At 42.9% G+C, this 23,770-nt stretch overlaps 1 protein-coding gene across 30 annotated transcripts in view; it reads left to right on the top strand.

The window, feature by feature from the left end:
- SOX6 (SRY-box transcription factor 6) overlaps positions 1–23,286 on the top strand; it is a 509,394-nt gene extending 486,108 nt beyond the window's left edge. For 22 of the 30 annotated variants that reach the window (XM_036260192.1, XM_036260193.1, XM_036260194.1 and 19 more), the window contains 3 exons: positions 6,291–6,524; positions 9,030–9,246; positions 20,357–23,286. In XM_036260192.1, the coding sequence (XP_036116085.1) occupies positions 6,291–6,524; positions 9,030–9,246; positions 20,357–20,660 (755 nt within the window). In that variant the 3' untranslated portion in view covers positions 20,661–23,286. Of the gene's footprint in view, positions 1–1,365; positions 1,455–4,146; positions 4,288–6,290; positions 6,525–9,029; positions 9,247–20,356 lie in introns of those variants that run through there. The other 8 variants (XM_036260207.1, XM_036260206.1, XM_036260204.1 and 5 more) reach the window with 6 other exon arrangements.
- Positions 23,287–23,770: the final 484 nt, after the last annotated feature.

Raw genomic sequence — 23,770 nt, 5'->3', positions numbered from 1 at the left:
TTTAAAATTTAGTCACATATGTATCATTTTGATGCTCTTCCCTTATTTTTTTTTTATATACAAGTTTTATCAGATGTTATTTCTCTTCATCTTGAATAATTTCCTTGAATATCTTTTTTGGTATGGGTCAGCAGGTCATAAATGCTCTTAGCTTTTATTTATTTGAAAATGTATTTCACATTCATTTTGAAACATGTTTACTGGATAAAATTCCGAATCGATGTATTTTTTTTCTTCTTTCAGCATTCTAAAAGTGTTCTGTAGTCTTCTAGTTTTTATTGTTTCTAATCAGCTATCATTTGTATAATTGTTGCTTTGTATGTAACGGGTCCTTTTTCTTTGGAACTTTCCTTTTATCTTCGGTTTCATGACTTTGACCATTGTCAGGTATGGTCTTCTTTGTATCCATAATGCCTGCATTTATCTGAATGTCTTGAACATATAAATTCATGTTTCTCACCCAATTCAGGTAATTTTTAGCCAGTTTTTCTTCAAATATTTTCAGTTATGTGTCTTTTTCTGGAACTCTAGTTACACATATTTTAGGACACTAAATAGTGTTCTACATATTGTTGAGTGTTTACTTTTTCAGCTTTATTTCTTAATGTTTTTGAGACTATTCATAATTTCTTCTGATGTCTTTTCAAGTTCACTGACACTTTAGTCTGCACTCCAAACCTCTGTGAATGCTATTCAGTGAATTTTCATCTCAAACATACTTTTCAGTTCTCGAATTTCCATTTTTTTATTTCTATGCTGAACTTTCCCCCTTCTATACATTCATTATGCCAATCTTTTCCTTTACGTCCTTGAACGTATTTATAATGGTAACTTTAAAGACCTTGTTTACTCATTACACTTTGAGTCATCTCAGTTTCTCTTTCTGCTGACCTCTTTTTGTTTGTGTGTTTCTGGGTCACATTTTCCTGGTTGTTTGAACAGTCAGTCATTTTTTAATGTATTATACATTGTGGATTATAAATGGTAGAAACCCTGGTTTCTATTATCTTTCTCTATTAAGAACGTTAATTTGTGTGCGAGAAGGCCGTTAAATTACCTGCTGATCCCGTTGAACTTGTGGAATAGCTAGAATGAAAGCAGAAGGCCAGCATTAATTGGATTAATGTGTCAGAAGATACTATGGAGATGCTAGGCAGGCTGGGGAGTGTCTTCATGGAAAAGCTATGAAAACAGGGATCTCACTCAGTGAAATTCCCTTCTTTCTAGGATTTAATCCTCTCCAGTTTCTTAATTTTAGTAGATCTCAAGTGACCTCAAATGGTTGCTTTTTCACATTTTTTCCAGAGTTTGTAATTATTATCTGTTTGAGGCTTAGTCTGATGTAAACTATTCTGCCGTTTCCAGAACTAGATCCCAGAAGAGACTCTTTTGTGCCAACATTTTGCATGTATCACATTCTAGCAAAATGTAACTTGTCATGGGCTTGTGAAAAGGTATTTATTCACCTTATTTTTCTCTGTTCTTTATTGTCAATTCATTAGTAATCATTGAGTCTATTCAGTGGTAATTTCTCATTAAGTTTTTATTTTGACCTCTTCTAGAATATATTTGTTCATGTCACTATTCTACTTAATTACCTTAAAGAATTCTTGGCTTGACATTCAGGGGTATTTAGCAATCTGGCCCCTACTTATTTTTGTAACTTCATCTCTTAGTAGTCTCCCTATTTTTTTCTATAAGTCCAAGCCATAGCAAGTTTTTTATTTTTTATTTTTTTATTCCCTAAACCTACTGTATTCTCTATAAAGCTGTGCTTTTAATCATACTGATGCTCCAGCCTGGAATGCTTTTACACTCATACCTGCTGGTGAATTCTTACTCTTTAAGATGCTTTCAAACACCACCTCCTCTCTGAAGCCTTCCTGATATATATCTTGGTCTGTTCCAATAACATTAATAGCTTCACTCCTCTGTATGTTAAAATTACCTTTGTTAGTACTTACACTGTTTTGTAATTTTCTCTTTATGTATCTGTTTCCCTCACTGGACCAAATTCCTTAAAAACAAGGCACATATGTCATTATTCTTTATATACCCAATCACCGTGCTGGGTACACCTAAAATGTGTCAGAAGCATTTGCTGCGTTGAAGGAAGCATAGATAAATGATTATGAGGCACATTATAGAATTAGCCAGAGTTCCTCCTTAGTGAGAACACTATGTATACAAAAACACACACCAAACACTTACTCATTCACTCACATAGCTCTTGGAATTTACCCAGGAAGGGGGCCTCTGTAGGATTAGTTTAGGACCATTGCCATAGGCTACGATGGTTAAACTGGCCCTCTTTCCAATCCACCTGGAAAAACTCAGCGTTCTGCCTTCTCTTTAAATCATAGATTCCTAAGGAAATCTTTGCCTTTGCACTTTCTGTCTTCTCCCCATACATTATCTTTTTTTTATCTAACTGAAATTTTGCCTGTACACAAACTGTGATATGGAACATGAAGGCGAAATTAATCAAGTCAAGCCCCTCGGCGAGGTTGGAGAGGGCAGGGATTCTCGGAGTGCAGGGACCAGTGTGCCGAGGGTGGCTCTGTTGACCTCCTGGCCTTTCAGTAACCGTCACTGAGGAATGCTTTTGCTGTAGTTCAAGACCCTTAGGCCAGCTAGAGAGCAGCAGTCTTCAGGTACACAGCTGTGGTTCTAGGCTCCTTCCAGCTGCTTTCCACGAGGAGACGTACCGTGAGCAGTGAACTCACAGATGATTCCTCTGCTGTAGAAAGTAAAAGAAGCTGCCTCATAGAATTGTGAGACGTTCCCTAAGACAATTCTGGATTGTGACACAGAGCATTGTCTATTTTAGGATAAAGTGGCTTTTTTTTTTTTTTTTAAACTTAATGTGATTTTGCAAAATGAATGAAGCAGTATGAAGTCACACTTGATATGTAGATTTTAAAGTTAATTAGAAAAGAAAGTGGATTTTAGGTTTCAGATATTCAGACCTATTGAAAACAATTTTATAGTATTCTGTAGGGTTTTCCTTATCTGTTTAAATAGGCTTTCATAATACATAATCTCCATTTAAAAATTTTTGAATTGAACACACGTGCCCAGTCATATGTACTTCTACTGTTGCAGCAATTATTCTCCAACCATTTTGTTTCATAAAGCAAAGTTTGGGGAAATTACAGGATACTTTCTAAGTATTCTTTTGGTTTGGGGGCCTCTTAATATTTTCTTAAAACTCTGACTCTGATCAGACATCACATCCAGTTTAAAAATGGTTTCAGACATTGGTCTCCTTGGGTAATCTCTTCCTTCCAAGTCTTGGCTCACAGACACCACATTCCCAGCTTTGCTTAGAATGTCCCCATTCTTTTTTTAGTTTACTCCCCTTGGAAGAGAGAAGAGAAAGCAAGAAAAAAGAGAGGTGTGCCTGACCCAGAGTGTTTTCTATTTTCCCTTTCTTAATTTGTAATTTTATACTCTGTACTCTGCTTGACTGTCTTAATTCCCAAGAGCATTCCGTGTGAGTTCTAGAGATCTGCTGTGTGATTAATTCAGTGTCCATGTCATGAGCCCGTAGGTACTATTGGAAAAGGGGCAAGGTCATGGAGGGCAGTTGGTGGGGTAGAACCTGAACGCTCTTCCTTGGAAAAGGGAAAGATTAGTGAGACAGAAGAGAGTGGGGAGGGTGTGCGAAGCCTGGAATGGACCGAGAGGGAGAGAGGTGGGGGTCTGTGTGATGTATCTGGGGGCATCAGTTGGTATGGAACAGAAGATCTACTGAAACCAGAGTCTAAAAATCCACCATGATCCCCATGAGCCTGTCGGAGATGAAAACATCCGATTTGCAATGAAAGTACATCTTTCAAGTGAATGCATAAATGGAAGCTGGCTCTTTGGTTTTGTTAGAGGTGGAGAGGAAGCTATGACAATAAGAGCAGATCTCAAATGTTAATCACCTGTGGCACAGTAGTTAACTTAGAATAATATGGATCTGTTTTTGCATATAAAATTCTCTACAAGCCTGTCTTCTTTAATGTGTATGCATGCAAGTATATAAATTGCCAAATCCATGTCAGTTGTAAAGTAATGGCACTGAGGGCATCATAAATTACCATGGTGATCCTCAGGAGAAGACACTGTCGTGTCTGAATGAGTGTGTTTCACTTCCAGAGTAATGTATGCCTTCATCTGGCCCAGCAGTCAGCATATTGCCCTGTGTTGATGGATATTGTCAGCTGGAAGCTACACTACATTTCACTGCACAATAAACATGGCTGTCAAACCCATATAAAGTGAAATCAATTTATCCTGTATGGTCAGTGCATTTTAAATGAAATTAATGTACTGTGGGTATGGTGGCAAAAAGGTAGCATATTAGTTATGCATCTTGGGATCTGAGTCTTTTCATGTAAGGGATCATTCTGTCTAGTAGTCCTAAAAGAAGGCCTGTGTATAAAATATGTTACTTTTGCATGGTCTTCAGAAAGTGGGCCCTCCACCCTCCCTTCACGTTCGGAAACGAATTAACACCATCATCCAATTCGGCCCTTTTATCCTGTCTTTTGTTTGCAACAAATGATGGCTATGTTTGCCAAATAATAGCGCACTTTAATGTTCTAATTCATTCCTAGCTCTGACACAAACAAATTTCTACATCATCAAGGTATCTGGGAATAGAGGAGAAGAGCCGGAGATGGATTGGGTCATGTTGTCCCTGTATAATTACTCCACTGAGCTGAAAGGATTTACTTTTTCCAAAAAGTAGAAATGTTTGCTTTAACGTATATTTTGCTTTTAAGCTTTTGGAAGTAGGCTTTGTGCTTTGTGCAATAGGAGCCCTGGCTCGCCGTCCATCCAACAGTACATTTAATAGAGAAGTGCTCAACCTACAGGGAGACATTTGGCAGCCGCCACGTTGTGAAGCACACACCAGTGCCATGCTGGTGCGTGACAACAAGCCAGAGCTCTGTTCACTCATTCAATCGATCTCCTCAGTCATTCATTAATTTAACGTATTCTACTAATTGAAACTCTGCATGCCGAGCGCCTTCCTGGAACCGAGGGATGCAGCAGTGAACCAGCCTGTTCCAGCCATATCCTCACGGAGCTTTCAGTCTAGTAGTTACTAGTCACCTTTCCAGAAACGACAACATCATATCAGGAATTTAGACGTGGTTTTGTAGGGGGATGCTAAAGAACTACCCTTAAAGAGCAGAAAAATATATCAGGACTCTTGAAAACACATGCCTTTTCACCTACTACTTTTGCACACGAGTTGGAAACCAAAACATCTTTTACGTAATACATATTTATTGAGCATCTACTCTGTGGGAAATCCTGGGGATGCAAGAATGAGTAGAACATAAACACCAGCTTTAGGGGGTCTCATATTCCTGGGGATGGAGTAGAAAAATTAGAGAGAGAGAGTCACATAAACAAGTAATCACTTTGGAGCATACAGCGTAAAAGAAGCAAAATGAATGCAGCCCTGGGAGCATCTCTGCAAATGCTGTTCCTTGCAGCCTTTCCATCCGTCCTAGCCACCCTCTCCCTATTCACATGCTGCTTTGTATTCCTCCTCCAGGACTCAGCTCAGACACACCTCTCCTAGGAGAGGAGACAGTCCCGTCTGGGGCCCTCTGGAATCCTGTTTACTTCAATATTACAAGCACTTACCACACGCCCTGACAGTTGTCTTGTGGGGTCTGTCTCCTCTCTGAACTTGGAGCTGTTTAAAAGCAGGGGCTGTTTTAGTCACTTTGTATCCCTAGCACCTGGCATAAATCCTAACTCATAGTAATTGCTCAATTAATGAATTAATGCATGAAACGCACCACAGTTGAATCGGCCTTGAAGGCTGAGTGGGATTTAGTGTGAAGAGGTGGGGAAAGGGGTTGCCTTTCAGGCACTGAGAATAGCACCGGCCAAGGCACAAGACTGTGCAAGAGAATCCTGTTTGCGGGAAACGGTTTAGAGTGGCCGCAGTTACTGGCAAATGAGGCAGGAATGATAGCCAGGGGTCTGCTCTCAAAGAGAGGATGACAGCAGAAATAATGCATCATTGCCTGCAATGGATTGTTTTAAAACATGCACTAGGTGTATAAAAACAGGCAACATTAATTCTGCCCTGTGTGTCTTGGAAGCCTATGTCAGAAGGGCCTGCAGAATTATTTGAACCTGTCTTCTGCTTCCAAGAGGTCACTTAAAAAGAAGGGCAGGGCCTAGGGAAAGTTGAACCAGGTGACAGGCCGTGTTGCGTGATCCAGATAATAATGCTCTGCACCCATCTTGTTCCTCCTGCCCTGACATTACAGGAAGTAAAGCCATGAATGGCTCTGCAGCTAAACTACAGCAGTATTATTGTTGGCCAACAGGAGGTGCCACTGTGGCTGAAGCACGAGTCTACAGGGATGCCCGCGGCCGGGCCAGCAGCGAGCCACACATCAAGCGACCAATGAATGCATTCATGGTTTGGGCGAAGGACGAGAGGAGGAAAATCCTTCAGGCCTTCCCTGACATGCATAACTCCAACATTAGCAAAATCTTAGGTGAGTGCAGCCACTGCGGCCGGCCTTCTACCCCATGAGTGTCCCAAGAGTGGAAAGCAGGGCGCAATGTGACACAGAAGGGAGACTGGTTTGTAGAAGTTCGATATGGCCCAGCAAGCTGCCACGGGAGGCTTTGTCACCACCTCTGCGTCCCCTGCCCCCGCCTGTGGCATTGAGCTTTGGGAGTTATTACATCCACAAGGTGCCAGGGCAGGACTGACTAAAAACTTCTTTTAGAGACAAAACTATTTATAGGATGTGTTAATACTGCGAATTTGGCAACTCTGAGAGGTGACTGCTACGCAGCCGTCAGGGAGACCAGCTTTATCTCCTTTCCTTACTCAGTCTTCTTAAATTCATACGTTGTTATGAGACCTTGGGCACCCTCGTCAATCCTGCAGCTTTTCCGCTTCAGTATTTCCAGGTGCGCCCATCCCTCTGCAAGACTTAGGGGTGAGCCCCCAAAGAGTGTGAGGTTCATGCAGTAGAGAACAGTGCCTCTAATGATGACTTTAAAACTTGTAAAATAAAACTGCATTTACCGTAATAAGATGTGACTGGTTCAGATGCAGAGCCCTGAGCTGAGCCACCGGGCCACAGGGCAGAGGCCCCGCGACGAGCGGCCAGGGCGGGCGCCCGTTCCTGGACGCAGCCCGGCCCCGAGCTGTAGCTCGCCCGGGGCACGTTATGCAGTTTGGAATTATTGTGCTCAACATATTGAACATATTTTATTCAACATGCAGCATTACAGTCAACATGTTTCCTCTTTAAAAAGAAGGAACACAGAAGGCACTGTTCTATTTAAGCTGTCAGGATGTGGCAGAATCTCAAAGGGAGCCGGTGAAGCCGCCGAAAAACATCACAGACTTAAACTGTGGTTTTCAGTTTTTAAATGTTTTTGTTCAAAAGCAATAAATATTTAACCTGAGTGAATATCAGTGATCTGGACACACACAAATACACATGTTTTGTCACTGTATAAATAATTTAACTTGATTTGGAGACATTTTGAGGCAGCAACCTCTAAGAAAATTTAAAACACACACGAGATCAAATAGTGGTGAAATATGAAGATACAAATTTCTCCTTTTGTTTTCATTTTTCATTCGAATTTCTCAATGGGTAGTAAATGTCATTACAATTAAATGTATTTTTAGAGCGTCAGAGCTATACGCATAGGAGTATCATTCCTTTTAATTTAAATACCTTTCAGACCAAAATGCTCCCAATGCATATAATTTTTTTTAATTAATAGGCATTCAGAAGAAAAGCAGTGTTTCCGTGTTCTTAAAGTTTGATATCTAACTCTGAAAAAAATTTTTTTTGCCGTTTTAGTGGCAGTATGAGTAAGCTCCCAGATGGGCACAGAACTTCTCTGTTTCCATTTTGGCTGCTGTGGGGAATCTATATTATTGGCATGCATTCTGTGAAAAAAAATTTATTAAGAACATAGTAAGTGTATTCATTAAAATGTAAACTTTTAAGCACGAGAAGACCAAGAATCCTCTGTTCCCGGGCCGTCGTGCTGGAGGCTCGCGCGCCGCGGAGCCTACCTGCGGGCCCGCGGACCGGCTCCCAGCGTCAGGAAGGAGCAGGGATGGGTGTGCTGTGGAGGCAGCCCAGGATATTGCTGGCCACAGAGAATATTTGTACAACTTCCCCATTTGTTTATGTATGAGAAATCTCCCCTGAAGAATAGCTAGCCTCCAGTCAGCACAGCTGTGACCGCTTTATTCACCCGCGAGACGCACAAATGCAATTTGATACAAGTCAAAAAACACATCCCTTCTTCGTCAAGTGTTTAGATAATTCTTTATAAACAATATTAGAGGAGTGAATACTTTTCCTTCTTCCTGCATAAACCGTATTAAAAAATTTTGTACTTTCACTGGTACAGCTTTGAAGGAACGTTTATAGTACTTGAAAACGGTATATATGGTTCCAACCGTACCTTCCGGTCCTAAAGCTGTAACTTCTTCAGTAGAGTCGAGTCTTTTTAATTACCCTGGGCCAGGGGGGACAGTGGGCACGGTAGGTTTTTATATATGGAAGGATATCATATCAGCTGACATCTTATCAGAGGATAGCTTTGCTAAAGATACTTGGAGTGAGAGATGTTTGAACTTCTGGAACCAAGAAAGCTTTTCCTGAGAACCCTTAGGATGCTTAGGGACGACTGGGTTTCTAGCCCTCTTGAGAGAGAGGCAGGTGGGTGGGGGAAAGACTTTGGTGTGGGAGATGATCTGTAAGCAGCAAAGACATGTTTTAAAACAGGACACTTATTGTAACACCGGCTTTACATTATTGAGAGATAATATAATAATGTATCACATATGATATTATTCCTCGCTCTCTGGTCTGAAAGCCTAGTGGTGAGGCTCAGTGGTAGGTGGAGATAGGAGCCACTCAGGCACAGGTGAGTGCAGCAGGGGGAAGGTCTGGCTGTGTTTGCCAGGACTGTGTCGCCTTCGCCACGTGGGTACTTAAGCCTGTTCTTATGTCCAGGGTCTCGCTGGAAATCCATGTCCAACCAAGAGAAGCAACCTTATTATGAAGAGCAGGCCCGGCTAAGCAAAATCCACTTAGAGAAGTACCCGAACTATAAATACAAACCTCGACCGAAGCGCACCTGCATTGTTGACGGCAAGAAGCTCCGGATCGGGGAGTATAAGCAACTGATGAGGTCTCGGAGACAGGAGATGAGGCAGTTCTTTACCGTGGGGTAAGTGCTCCCGAACTCAGCCCCTGGGCTTCCCGTGCCCAGGGAGAAACCTCAGGGTGGCCACTGGCAGCTTGTTTGGGGAGGCGATTAGGGGAGGGAGGAGGTTGTGACCGACTGCAGGGGCCTGGCTGTGGTCATCTTTGCGGGGTTGCGGGCGGCCAGCCTTGCAGCAGGGCTCCTGCTCAACGCCAAACCTACGAAGGTCACTCCCAACCGGTCACCCTGTCATTGTCGCCCCATCTAACCTAAGACACTCAGTGCCCACACACAACGTTTCTGGTAGTTTATTTCAGCAGACACACAGGGAGGAAAAAATAAAAACTAAACGTAAGAAATCCCCAGAAGCTTTCCAGCTTCTCTGGGTGGTGCTTCTGACTCTAATCACAATAGTCTGCTTTTGTTGTGGGATCGACCACAAGATAATTGGCCTTGACATTGGTTAGAGGACCTCATTTTTGGCATGAGATCCAGAACTCCTGTTGCAGTAAATTATTCTGTGGTGGAAACAGTAACAATGTGGATTTTCTTGCTTAAATCAAAAACTAGACATGTTTTTGATATCTTCAAGTCTGATTTCATGTCATTTTGTTTAAAAATTAGGTAATAGATTTCTGGTATAAATTTCGACTTGGCTGACTGGCTGTCTGCATTCAAAAGAGGCCCCTTGTAACCACAGTAGTCAGGATAAGTGGGGATGCAGATGCCTGCAGGTTCCAGCACACCCGGACCTAGAAGCACAGGGGGAGGGTGCGGTGGGCCCGGGCTGGAGTGCTGGCCTGAGGCCGCTGGGATCAGGTTGGGAAGACATTTGGGGTAGAGCTAGAGAGGGAAAAGTAGAGGAAGGAAAAGGAAGCTGTGTTCGCTGTCAACCGGACAGAGAGCTGGGGCTGTGCTAGGTCAGGGAGATGAGAGGAGCTGGGCTGTGCTGGGTCAGGGAGATGGAGGAGCTGGGCTGTGCTAGGTCAGGGAGATGAGAGGAGCTGGGCTGTGCTAGGTCAGGGAGATGGAGGAGCTGGGCTGTGCTAGGTCAGGGAGATGGAGGAGCTGGGCTGTGCTAGGTCAGGGAGATGGAGGAGCTGGGCGGTGCTAGGTCAGGGAGATGGAGGAGCTGGGCTGTGCTAGGTCAGGGAGATGAGAGGAGCTTGGGCTGTGCTAGGTCAGGGAGATGGAGGAGCTGGGCTGTGCTAGGTCAGGGAGATGGAGGAGCTGGGCTGTGCTAGGTCAGGGAGATGGAGGAGCTGGGCTGTGCTAGGTCAGGGAGATGGAGGAGCTGGGGCTGTGCTAGGTCAGGGAGATGGAGGAGCTGGGCTGTGCTAGGTCAGGGAGAGGAGAGGAGCTGGGCTGTGCTAGGTCAGGGAGATGGAGGAGCTGGGCTGTGCTAGGTCAGGGAGATGGAGGAGCTGGGCTGTGCTAGGTCAGGGAGATGGAGGAGCTGGGCTGTGCTAGGTCAGGGAGATGGAGGAGCTGGGCTGGCTGGTCAGGAGATGGAGGAGTCTGGGCTGTGCTAGGTCAGGGAGATGGAGGAGCTGGGGCTGTGCTAGGTCAGGGAGATGGAGGAGCTGGGCTGTGCTAGGTCAGGGAGATGGAGGAGCTGGGCTGTGCTAGGTCAGGGAGATGGAGGAGCTGGGCTGTGCTAGGTCAGGGAGATGGAGGAGCTGGGGCTGTGCTAGGTCAGGGAGATGGAGGAGCTGGGCTGTGCTAGGTCAGGGAGATGGAGGAGCTGGGCTGTGCTAGGTCAGGGAGATGGAGGAGCTGGGCTGTGCTAGGTCAGGGAGATGGAGGAGCTGGGCTGTGCTAGGTCAGGGAGATGGAGGAGCTGGGCTGTGCTAGGTCAGGGAGATGGAGGAGCTGGGCTGTGCTAGGTCAGGGAGATGGAGGAGCTGGGCTGTGCTAGGTCAGGGAGGTGAGAGGAGCTGGGGCTGTGCTAGGTCAGGGAGATGGAGGAGCTGGGCTGTGCTAGGTCAGGGAGATGGAGGAGCTGGGCTGTGCTAGGTCAGGGAGATGAAGGAGCTGGGCTGTGCTAGGTCAGGGAGATGGAGGAGCTGGGCTGTGCTAGGTCAGGGAGATGGAGGAGCTGGGCTGTGCTAGGTCAGGGAGATGAGAGGAAAGATATCTCTTAAAGGTGAAGTAAAGAGCTAGTTAGTATTAAGGACTCTCAAAAAACAACCTCATGGAACAAAAAGTTTGTTTTAATATCATGTATTTAAAAGCATAAAATTAATTCGGAATAATAAACAGTCAGAATAAAAACAATAACAAAAAGGCCAATCAAGCAGGCTGGCACGGATCTGTATAGTCCAGGAGAGTGTTCTGGGGGGGAACAGGGCTTTGGTGTCTGGGAGGTTCTAACCCTGACTGTGCCACATACTTGGGCAGTGATTTAGCTTCTCTAAGCTTCTCTTTTCTCATGTGTGAAATGAAAAAAATTATAGTACTTATCTCATGATTGTTGAGAGGATTCAATGAGGCAATGTTTTAAAAATACTTTGTAGTCCTGGCTGGTGTAGGTCAGAGCGTCAGTGGTTAGAGCATCAGTCTTCGAACCAAAGGGTCTCATGTTTGATTCCTGGTCAAGGGCACATACCTGGGTGGCAGGTTTGATCCCCCACCCTGGCTGGGGTGCATGCACGAGGCAACCAATAGATGTGTCTCTCTCACATCAGTGTTTCTCTCTCCCTCCCTTCTACACTTTCTGAAAATCAATGAAAGAATATCCTCTGATGAAGATTTTTTTTAAAGTACTTTATTTAGTGCTGAGTTAGTACAATACCAATAAAGATGAATCCCTATCATCATTTCTATTAAATATGGATTTACCGTCATAGTAAAACTATATATTATATCACACTAAATAATCAATGAATTTCTTTTCACTGTGGCAGAACCTTTTTTAGGTAAAGAGAGATTTAAGCCACTTTGTTATGTAAGGATCCTAATCTATTAACAGATGTAGACATGCAAAATGGTATTATCAGATTCTCCTGCATTCTAAATGTTTGCATTTTTAAAAATAATGCTTTTAACACCAAAAGTAGAACGCAGTATAACTGATCCATTCACGTGCTAATTAGAGGATTTATGAAAAATACCAATTCATAGTGTACTTTAGGAAGTATAGTCATATGTAACAAAACACAAATTTAAGACTGTGTGATAACTGTTTTCTTTTAATCATGTTAATATGTCTCTGCGACTCTATATAATCTCTTCTGAATAAAGAATCAAACGTTTATATTTAAGATCCTCTGTGATGTCCACCCTTCTCTCAATCATGTCCCCTGCATGTCTGGTGCTACATAATGAGTCTCTCTCACCATAGTCTGGGAGGCTAGCAAAGGTGCCATTTTAGTTCCCTGGTACTTATTTGAAAACAGGAGATGCAGTTCCCTTTACCAGACGGTACATTGAAACAGCTGTGGATCAAAATATCTCAGCACATAACAATGCTTGTAAAATAGAAAAAAACTAAACATGTGCCTTTTGTTGTCTACTGTAAATTGTAGGTGTTTTAGATATACACATCACATAGTCCTCTAAAAAGATAAACAAATGGAGACTTCCAGAGGCCCTATGGCGGCTGAATGGTGAGAAGGAGCAAAGGTTTAAATCCAGATCTCTGCCTCTGTTGTGCCAGATAACTGAGGAATTGTCCTTACCACACGGCCTCAAAGTAAGCCTCGCAGCCCTATTTTGGCACAGCCGTGAGGGAGAGCTCCTAGAAACTAGGGAAGCTAAGATGGTTGGCTGTGGTGCACAGTGGCATGAGAGGAGCTTTGAAACTCAGAGAGTAAGGCCCCTGATTTGGGTGGTGGAGGAGGTTCTTTGTGGAAGGGTCATTGTAGGCTGGGAATGGAGCTACAGATGTGCAGGCAGTGACCACTGGGTGTCTCATTCTCTAGTCCTCAGTGCTGATGTTTTCTCCTGCCCAACTTGGTAATACCTGCTACATAAAGCCAGGTGTTATTTCCACTTAAAGAATTGTATTCTCTTTTAGGTAGTTGTATTTGATAGGTTATTAACTCCCTGGGGTTCGTCTTTGGAAATTGGTCTTTATTAGATGTGAAGTTGTTACAAGAGGGAAAAACAAATAAGAAATTCAAACATTGCTATTGACTTCTTGAGGGTATGAGGGTAAAATCAATATTTATAGCTGAGTTTGAAAAGACATACACAACTTTCAAGCCAATAAAATTTTGCTCAACAGGGCCATGCATTTTACTGATGATACAATTAGTTCAGTGAGTTAGATTTTTTTTTCCTACTTAGCTGTTATGAAATGAATTTATCAATAATGTGATGTGGAGCAAAGTTAGCTCTTACCTTGGATTTAACCCTCTTGGTTGACAGGTTAAGTATCAGAATTTTGTAATAATTCTGATAAGACTACTATTAAGGTTGAAATGATATTTATTAGGGTACATAGAGCTACAATGTTGTCTTTTCCCAAAGAACCATGGCCAAATGCCCTTCCATTTATTTGAAACCCATTCGACAATTTACTGTGAACTAAGAGAAGATTATGCAGATACTATGAGATATTAAATTTGGTGATATTTTTGAATAATAATAATAATAGCCCTGGCCAGTTTGTCTCAGCAGTTGGAGTGTCGGCCTGTGGTACAGAGAGACCCGGGTTCGGTTCCCGCTAAGGGCATGTACCTCGGTTGCAGTTTGTCCCTGGCCCTGGTTGGTCGTGCGGGTGGCAGCCGCTCGATGTGTCCCTTCACATCGATGTTTCTCTCTCTCTCTCTCTTCCTCTCTCTCCCTCCCGCTCTATCTGAACAAAAAATGGAAAAATGTCCTTGGGTGAGAATAAAAAAAATAATAATAATAAATAATAATAATAATGGTGAACTATTGACTACTTACCCTATGCTACATAGTATGTTCAATGAATTATACAGACCATTGCAAATGCAACAGATTTATAAAATCCTCACAGTGGGGTTGGAAAACACAAGGTTCAGAGATGTTCAGTAACTTGTCCAAGGCCACACAGCCAGCACATTGCAGAGCTGAGACTTAAACCAGGCTCATATGAATGTGAAACATATGTCCTTTCCACTATTACACGTACCTCGCAGTTAGAGCCTACAGATTGTTTAGAGGTTGTGTAGTGTAGTGGTTGAGAACATCAACTCTGGAGCTAGACTATTCCAGCTCCAATACTAATGTGCTTCTTCCTGGCTCCAGGGACGAATGCATAGCTATCTTTATGCCTACAAACTCTCCACTTGCCCTTGGGAAACTTATTCAAACTCTCTGTGTTTCATTTGACTTATATATAGAATGGAGATGACCATTTTACCTACAACATTGAACCCTTCTGAAGACTGAGTAACCTAATATGTCTAAAGTGCTTAGAACAGTCTCTGGCAGATAGTAAGTCCCAAATTAGAGTAAACATCATTATTCTAGAAAAATAATGCTATGGGCCAGGTATATATTCTATATTATAAAGAATTACACTGTACTACCTCATGCTATAAGTGTTTTGAACATTTGCCTTTTTGATCTTAATTGTAAAGAGGTCTAATCAAACCTACGAAACACTTATAAGTATAATTGATGAGCATGGACTAGCCTTACTTATTTTCGGTATCCACCATCTGTAAAGAAAGCTGGATTCGAATCCCTAATAAGTAAGGTAAAAAGATTGCTCTTATTTCCATTTCTTACTGCATGATTGACAACAGAGATGTGAAATGTGTAGGCTTATCTCCTAATGAAACAGACTTCATTGCCTTCATTTATAGATGCTGTAAAGGTCTGAAGGATCAGCAAACCAGAGGGCTTTGCCAAAATAAATATGTAGTTCCTTTGCAGTTGGCAAAGCTAGACTATACTCCAGAAATATTCTTGTGACGTGGAAACCACGCAGCTATGCTGGACTCTGTGAGGGTCAGCTTGGATTCTGTCAGGGTCAGCTCTCTACTTGGGCTGGGATGTGAGGGTTTTCAGCCCCCTCTGCTCATATAAGCTGCATGTGTATACTTTCACAAACATCTGCAACTTTGGCTTTAATGTGCACATTCATTATTTGTAAAGTCCAATGCTTACCAGCTATTCCTGTTTGCAAAATCTGCAGTGTTTGAATTTTGACTTTGAAATTGATCTGTAAAGGAAGGAAAAATGCTTTTTAGGAAAGTAATTTCCTATAGACAAAGCTTGAGCATGCTGGCTGGATTTTCCATTTTGCTAATTGATTAGTCAGTCAATTGGTAAGGGTTGATTTGAAGCCAGCTCTGTGCCAAGCACTGTACTAAATTGATATAGTACATGAGGCATTAATTCTCTGAGCTTTCAGAGGATACTCCGAGAAGTCAGACACATACATGAATAGGTTAGCAAATGATAGTTTGTTATACACACACACACACACACACACACACACGAGTGCGCGCGCACGCACACGCACAGAATGCATTGCCTAGTGCTGCACAGGATGTATAATGAAGTAAAATTTTTGATTTTATAGAAAGAGCAAATAAAGCTTAGAGGAGGGGAGATTGTTATACATTAGAGCCAACCACAGGTCATTCCTGAGGAAAGGGACTTGAGGTTTGGGTAGGGCCAGCCTGGTAGAAAGTAGGGCAAAAGATTTTTATTTCATCATGAAGGAGAACATGAACACTTGGGGGCAGGGGATGTGGAAATGTTCAGTAATAAAGAAGAAAGCTAGGAATTTCCCTGGCAGTAAGATAAGTAAAGAAAAGTAAGATAGATAGGGTGGAGCAATATTTTGGAAACCCTTGAAGGCTAGGTGTCTTCAGCTATAATTAGCTCCATGCACTTAATGTTTCAGTCTTTTTTTGTAATGACAGTGACAACAGGAATTCAAATGTGACAGTGAGCCTAGGATTTTGCATCCTTAGAATCAATGGTAACTTAGGAGGGTCTCAGAAGTCCTAGAGTTCAAGCAGCCAGCCATTGTAAGAATCCTCCCTTGTGCTCAAACTCTTTTGGGCTAGAGAGCTCATGCCTTCTCAAGGAAGGTAGTTTCTTTGTGAAATATCTCCTAATGCTAGAAGGTTCTTCTTTCTCTTTTTTTAAATTTCTTTATTGATTTTAGAGAGAGAGGAAGGGAGAGGGAGAGAGAGATAGAAACATCAATGAGAGAGAACATTGATTTAGCTGCCTCCTGCATGCCTCCCACTGGGGATTTGGCCCACAACCTGGGCATGTGCCCTGACCAGGAATCAAACCCTTGGTGCATGGGTCAACCCTCGACCACTGAGCCACACCGGCGGGGCGAAAGTTCTTTTTTTTTTAACTGAGCCTTAACCTGCCTTTTTGCTACTTTGAAGGTTGGTTCTAATCCTTTTCTTTGTTCTCTTCTAGAACAAATCTTTTCCTAAGTTAGAAACACAATGATTCAGGCATCTAGAGATGGTTATATTGACATCCCTTCTTCACCACCTTCTCTCCCATATATCTAGTCTCATGGCATGTTTTCTTTTCTAAATAGGTTGACAGTTTTTCCCTCTGTTTTCTCTCTCATTAACTGGTTTGTTCACTCACTCATTCATTCCATGTATTCAGCAGATGTTTATTGAGCACCTGCTAGGTTCCAGGCATTGTTGAAGCTCTGGGGCCATATCAGTGAAATTGCCCATTCTCACGAAGCTCCCATTCTAGTGGGAGAAGTCAGACCAGCAATTAACAGGTGAATAAGTAAGTAGCAGATGGTACTAAGTACCTTATAACAAATTAAAGTAGGAAAGGGGATAGGGAGTTCCAGAGGATGGAGTGCAATTTCAGACAGAGTAGCTCTAGGGAGCCTCACTGAGAAGATGCAACTTGAACAAAGACCCGAGGAGGTGAGGGAGCCAGGGACGGCAGAGAGAACTGGGCGGAGAGAAGAGCGACGCAGAGGTCCTGCGGAAAGGCTGTGCTGGCTTGTTGGGGAAGAAGGCGGCCAGCGTGGGAGGAGCTGAATGAGTAGGTGAGGAGGGAGGCCAGCATGGGAGGAGCCGAATGAGTAGGTGAGGAGGGAGTGGATGTCAGAGAGGGACTGGGAGGCCGCATCCTGAAAGGCCCCTTTGGCCACGGTCCCGCTAAGGGCACGTACCTCGATTGCAGTTTGTCCCCAGCCCTGGTTGGGTCGTGTGGGTGGCAGCCACTCGATGTGTCCCTTTCATGTCGATGTTTCTCTCTCTCTCTCTTCCTTCTACTCTATCTGAACAAAAAATGGAAAAATGTCCTTGGGTGAGGATATAAAAAAAATAAAAATAAAAAGAATTAGGTAGGTGAGAGAGAGAGCAACAGTGAGCTAGGAGCTAACATCTTTAAGGAATGAGGGGAATGGCCAGGCAGGACGTAGGTGGGTCAGTGGATGACATTGTTAGATGTCACTCAACCACTCAGGTTTTTGAATGTCATCTGTGTCGAGCTCCAGAAAATAAGATGCACAGGCGTTTTATTTGTCTGTTGCTTTGTTTTTAGTGTCCCATTACCAGCTTAGTGTCCAGATACTGTTAGACACGTGAACTCCAGTTCAAAAGAATTTGATTCGGATTCCGATTGCCAAGTGTTTCCTGGTAGTGAGAGGTTGCCTTTTTTGCCCCAAGCTGTTATCCAGGAGAGAATTTGTGACATAGGAAGGGTTCAGCTCCTGGCTGTGGCATTTGTGTGGCCTTGGACAAACAACTTAAACTCTCTGAGACTTACCTGGTTACTTCATCTGTAAAAGAGGGGACATAATATTTATCTTTCATGCTTATTTTTAGGATTAAAGAAGAGAATGTGAAAGCAACTAAGAATTGTCCCCAGCAATTCTAGAAGCCAAATTCAAATTTTATTTCCCAGAGCTAAATTTTGATATTTTGAGTTAAAAATACTGTGAAAATGAGCATCTATTCTTGGTGAAAAGAAAATGTCTTTTGTGAAAATCAAGTGTCCTATCCACTAGCTCGTGTGTGTGGTATGGAGAGTGAGGAGTATAGCTTAGTTTACCAAATTGGGGAATCTGCAAAATGGGTTCCTGTTGCAGCAAAGAATTATACTCTACACTCATTATCTGATTAAGGCAAAATAATTTTTATTGCAGTTATCCAAATTCAGTGAAATGTTTAATGAGACATTCACTGCCTCGGGCAGGTTAGCGTGAAATTCAATTTGTGTTAATTTGCCCAAAACTTAGGAAGCAGAAGTATAATGTTTTTAGAATGTGGTTCTTTGAGAGGAAAACCAGTATTTTATAAGATGTTTCTACGCATAGATTTAGATTTCTCTATCATCTTCTTCCTTCAGGCATTTAAAAAATCACCATGAGCATCACAGAAAGTGGATCAATAACAGGTGCTTAGTGTCAATGGGGTAACGGCAGGATCGATAGGAGTCAGGGGTTTTTATGAGATGTTGAGCATGGTGCATGTGTATATTGAATATCTATAAAGGAAAGAGTGATGGAATCAGGTCAGGTGACCTAGGGTCCCGTTCCCACTCTGCTGGTTACTCAATCCAGGGCCGTCAGGCCTTATGTTCTTCATCTGAAAAGTGGGCATAATAATGTCTCATGGGTTTGCCATATGAATTGAAAGAGGTAATTAACCTATGTGGGAATGTTTTATATATTATATTCATCATAGGTAAGGGAGTGTTATTATGCCTTCTGGTGAATGAAAGAGTTAGTTAAAGGTAGCATCATCAGATATTTCACAGAGAGACTCTAGGCCATGTTCATCGCTTCTGCTTCCACCAGGAGGGAGGCATGCAGGCCTTTTTGAGAAAAGTATGCTCCTCTGGACATGTCAAATAGCTGGTAACCAAGCTAATTCTTCATCGACTCCGGGTATTTCCCTTTGGGACTGGGGTGGACAGAAAGTGTCAGTGAAGATGTAGAGGGTCGATGAGAATCATTTAAGCGATGGACTGGCCTGAAGGCATCCATATTAGAAGTTGAAAGGACCTTCCAAGACTCCCCTGACTCCAGCTTTTATAAATATATGAAAACTGAGGTTTAGAAAAGATAGTTACAATGACATTTTTAAATAAATTTAAATCATCATCACTGCCCATAAAGATTAACACTTGGTGATTATTGCATCCATGAGAATATTGTTTCAGGCATAGTTTCTGAGCTAGGTAATAGGTCTTTAATTCTTCTGACCTGTTATGGATGGGGAACGTCCAGCCCGCGGGCCATATAAGGCCCTCGAAATCTATACCGGCTAACGTCACACGCCTCACCAAAGTAGCCTGACCAACTACAGTAGGATGATTTTTAAGTTGATAATTTTGTCTGGCCACGAATGATGTTATAAGTATCCAAGTGGCCCTCGGCAGAAAAGTTTCCCCACCCCTGCTTAAGGGCAATTGAGAGCCAGATGGCATGTCTCCTGCCTGTAAGTTTGTCTGCACTGGAGTAACACGATGACGGAATGACGTGTTGTGACCGGGCTGTGGCACCTGCTGGGATCTAGGATGAGGCACCCATGTGTTACTGGGTCACCACTCTGCAGTCCTGACTCCTCCAGCCCCAGCTCCAGCCAGGGCCTCGGGAATGCGGTATCCAAGGCGACCCTTCCTTAATTATGAAAAGAGAAGCTCCTTGAAGGAGCTTCCCTACAAGTTCTGCCGCGGAAGGAAATAGATATTTGCACGGATACTAAATATATGCTTTGTTAGAGCTGACTCTTCGGGACCTACCAGATCCGTTCTCATCTTGATCTCAGACCAAGGTGAAGACAACCCCACTTTAACGGGGTCAGTATAGTGGGTCTCATGTTACCAGTCTATTTTTTTAAATGTTCTGGGAGAGTCTAAAAATGATCTCACATGTAACTTTATAGAATTAACTACAACATTTGTTCCAAATACCAAGTGTTATCCAAGCTTTGCCAAATTCGCAATGTTATAAGTACCCTGCTTTTAGGTTGCAAAACCGTCAATAAATTGCTCCATTGAATTGGTTAACCCCAACCATAGCATCAGGGAGATTTTCAGGACTCCTCCAGGGAACACCTTTGTCACAAACTGTCATTTGCTTAGAATGTCAAACAAGACCAATCTCAATGCCACCCAGAAGAATAAATATATATAAATATAAAACACACCCCCACACACACATTTTCCCACTGTTTTATTTTATTTTTTTGAATCTATACAGGCAACAGCCTCAGATTCCAATCACCACAGGAACAGGTGTTGTGTATCCTGGTGCTATTACTATGGCAACGACCACACCATCACCTCAGATGACATCTGACTGCTCTAGCACCTCCGCCAGCCCAGAGCCCAGCCTCCCGGTCATCCAGAGCACTTACGGCATGAAGACGGACGGCGGCAGCCTCGCTGGCAACGAAATGATCAATGGAGAGGATGAGATGGAAATGTATGACGACTATGAAGATGACCCCAAATCAGACTATAGCAGCGAAAATGAAGCCCCAGAAGCTGTCAGTGCCAACTGAGGAGTGTTTGTTTGCTGAATTAAAGTACTCTGACATTTCACCTCCCCTCCCCCAACAAGAGTTCTTAAAGAGCCCGCATGCATTTGTGGCTCCACTATTACATCAGCAGAATGGTCTTAATTGTTTTGTAAAGTGTGAGACAGATTAAGTTTTCCCTGATTTTTCATGAACTTGAGTTTTTTGTCGTTATTGTTATTGTTGTTGTTGTTTTTTTAATTTAGGTGAAGACATATTAAATATGAGACACCAGGACTTGAAAACTTATCTCAACCCATAGCTGTCTTACAAGTCTTATATTTTTGTCTTACTTTTTTTTTTTCTTTTGGATGTTGATAAAGGTTTAAGTTACTGTTTTAGATGGGGTTAAACATTCTCACTCAGGTATGCTGTGCCGGCCTACAGGTTGTGAATGTGTTTTTATTCTGAATTATTTTAGGATTTCATATTGTGAGGATTTCCTATTGTGAGACAGAGCAAGCCCACGGCGTGTGCAGCTGGGGTAGGGCAGATCCGAACGGCCTCAGAATTCCACGTGTCCACGTGTAGAGCTCAACTTTGAATGTGCCAAACTTTCTCATCACTTTTGAATCTTAATATTTTGAAAGTCTTAAAGGAGACACTGCAAAGTCTTAGACAATCTTTGACATCTTAAAATAAAATAGCAAACCATACTTTTTTTTTTCCAGAAAATGGTAAAGTACTCAGGAATCTGGAGACAAGATATTGTAAGGAACGAACAAGGTTGCCACAGTGCATGTACCCAATCCTGTTTGCCTCTTGACGTGCCATCAGTGTGCGACATGGTGTGGCGTTTGCACACCCGAGCGACCACCACAGCAGATACCGACACGGTGGTCTTCCCTGCCTGAGACCACCTCTCACTACATCCATTGTCCCTTGGCCTTTAACCCTGACATTCAGTCTTAACACATTTTCTCTTAAATAATTTATTCATTCCAGAATGTCAAGGGTCCACTTACTATTTATTTTAAAAATTTGTTGGTGGCATTAATTTAATAATTCTTGTTTTTCACCGTCCTTCCCCAAAGAACTTTTTAGCCCTTTTCACCTCCTTCTCCTGATAGATACAGAAGATGTACATAGTGACTTCCTGTCCCCAGGGCATCCGGAAGCATTTCTGACACACGGTACTATCCGACACCCATCTCGTAGATTTAGACACGAGTGTATCTGGCTGTAGGGCTGTGCGTTGGGATACAGGTGCAGAGTCTTACAGTTCAACAGCTATGCCCCTGAGGTTTGCTGTGACCTTGAATCTTTTGCCAGAATTTCCCCGAGTCAGCTCAGCAGCAAGTGGTAGGATCTGCCTCAGTGGCGTTTTCCCTGAGTGCCAATCCGCAGCGAGGGTCAGCGGCGGTGACTTCCAGGCAGCTGAGCCCCGCAGCCAAGCCTAAAGCCCAAGGCTGCAGGCCTTGGAGGAGGCTGCAGTGACTCTGTCATGGGCTGGCATCTTTACACTAAGTTGCCTGTCCCATCTGGCACATTTGGGGAGTTCTTTGCGAAACCCTCACGATGCCAGAAGCCGCATGACAGCCCCAAAGGAAAGACAGAGGCAGATAGTCATGATACATCCAGAGAATGACAGAAAAGCACAGGGAAGGAGAAGGAGGGGAAACACATTCCCTATAGGGGATGTTCCTACTGTTAACGCTGGGAACTGATCACTCCTGGGGCAGCAGGGGTCCGCTGCCTTGCCCTCTGTCTGTGGCCATGCGGGGCCGCCTCTGTGGGAGCAAGATTAACCACACTTGTCACACCAGGGTTTCGGGAGATGAGCTGAGGGGCTGGGAGGCAGAGTGAGGTCTTATTCCCCATCCCCTCATTACAGGGAGCTCGGCCATGCCATTTTAACCTTCCTGAGACCAGGACTGATTGCCTTTCGGGGGAGGGGGCCTCACCCAGAGCGGCTCAGTGGGAGGATGTCTGCGAATGGGACAGTTCACGTCACAGGACAACCCAGAATCTGATCGCCAGGACATAGGAACGGCCCCATCAGATTTCTTGAGCCATTTTGTCACTTGGAAGAAAGTAGTGTACCTTTCTATTTATTTAAAGAGTGCTCAAGGCCATACCTAATAGCAGTAAATAGGTCAGGCCGAGATAGCGCCGGCTAGGTCCTTAGCTGGGAGTGCTCTCTATAAGCTGAACAAGGTACTGATAGGAATGTTTTGTTCTCATATTGGTTGGGGATTGGAACTTTGTTTTTGTACATTTATTTCAAATGAGGAGGAGGTCATTTTTCTAAAAAAAAAACAAAAAAAAGTATTTATTATTGTCTTACTGATTTCTTTTGAACATATACCTCTCCTCAGTTCATTCTTGTGATTTTTCTCATCCTCTGCTACCTTTGCTTTGCCCTCTCTCTCTCCTTTTTTATTTCGTTGCGTAGGTAGAGTGATGTATGGCTAGCATTGTAATGTATGTAATTAATTTTGCACAAAGGCAAACATTTAGAGAAGTAGGTTAATTTTGTTTGTTTTATGACCATGCCAAAATAATATTCTGGGCTGGTGGAGGAGAAAGGACTGTTCTATAGGACTGAAACTTGATTTCGCTTATAGTAAAAAAAAAAATAACAAAACAAAACAAAAAAAACAACAAAAAACACACACACTCACAGATGTTGTTTCGTAAGTGTTATAAGCACTGGATATAAATGGTATTTTTTATCACTTCTGACTAATGTGAAACTGTTGTACGAAAACTACATGAACAAAAGTCATCTGTTTCGACTCGTGTGGGCTTGCCTCACAGTTGCCGGATCTGAGTCATTTTTATGTCTTGTTATTTCATTTATTTATGCAAAATACATGTGTGTATGAACACTTTGTTTTGGCTCCAGCTCTGCTTCAGTACTGGGGTGCAGTTACTGCTAGCCATGTTCTCGAGAATGAAAGGCTGTTCAGGAATGATCTGATTGCGAACGCCCCTTCGTCCGGCCAAACAGTGATGCTGTATTTGAATCTAAATTCTGCGCATAAGCAGCTTATTCTATTTATTAGCCAAGTTTGGCTCTAAAAACCCTTGGAAATTAAGAATGACAATCATAGGGATCACTTCATTTTATCTGCAGTGGGGCTTAAACAAAG

This window comes from Molossus molossus, unplaced genomic scaffold (assembly GCF_014108415.1).
Source record: "Molossus molossus isolate mMolMol1 unplaced genomic scaffold, mMolMol1.p scaffold_m16_p_13, whole genome shotgun sequence".
Lineage (NCBI taxonomy): Eukaryota > Metazoa > Chordata > Mammalia > Chiroptera > Molossidae > Molossus > Molossus molossus.
Note: the sequence above shows the minus strand (reverse complement) of the source record. Positions and strands in the feature narration are given on the sequence as shown.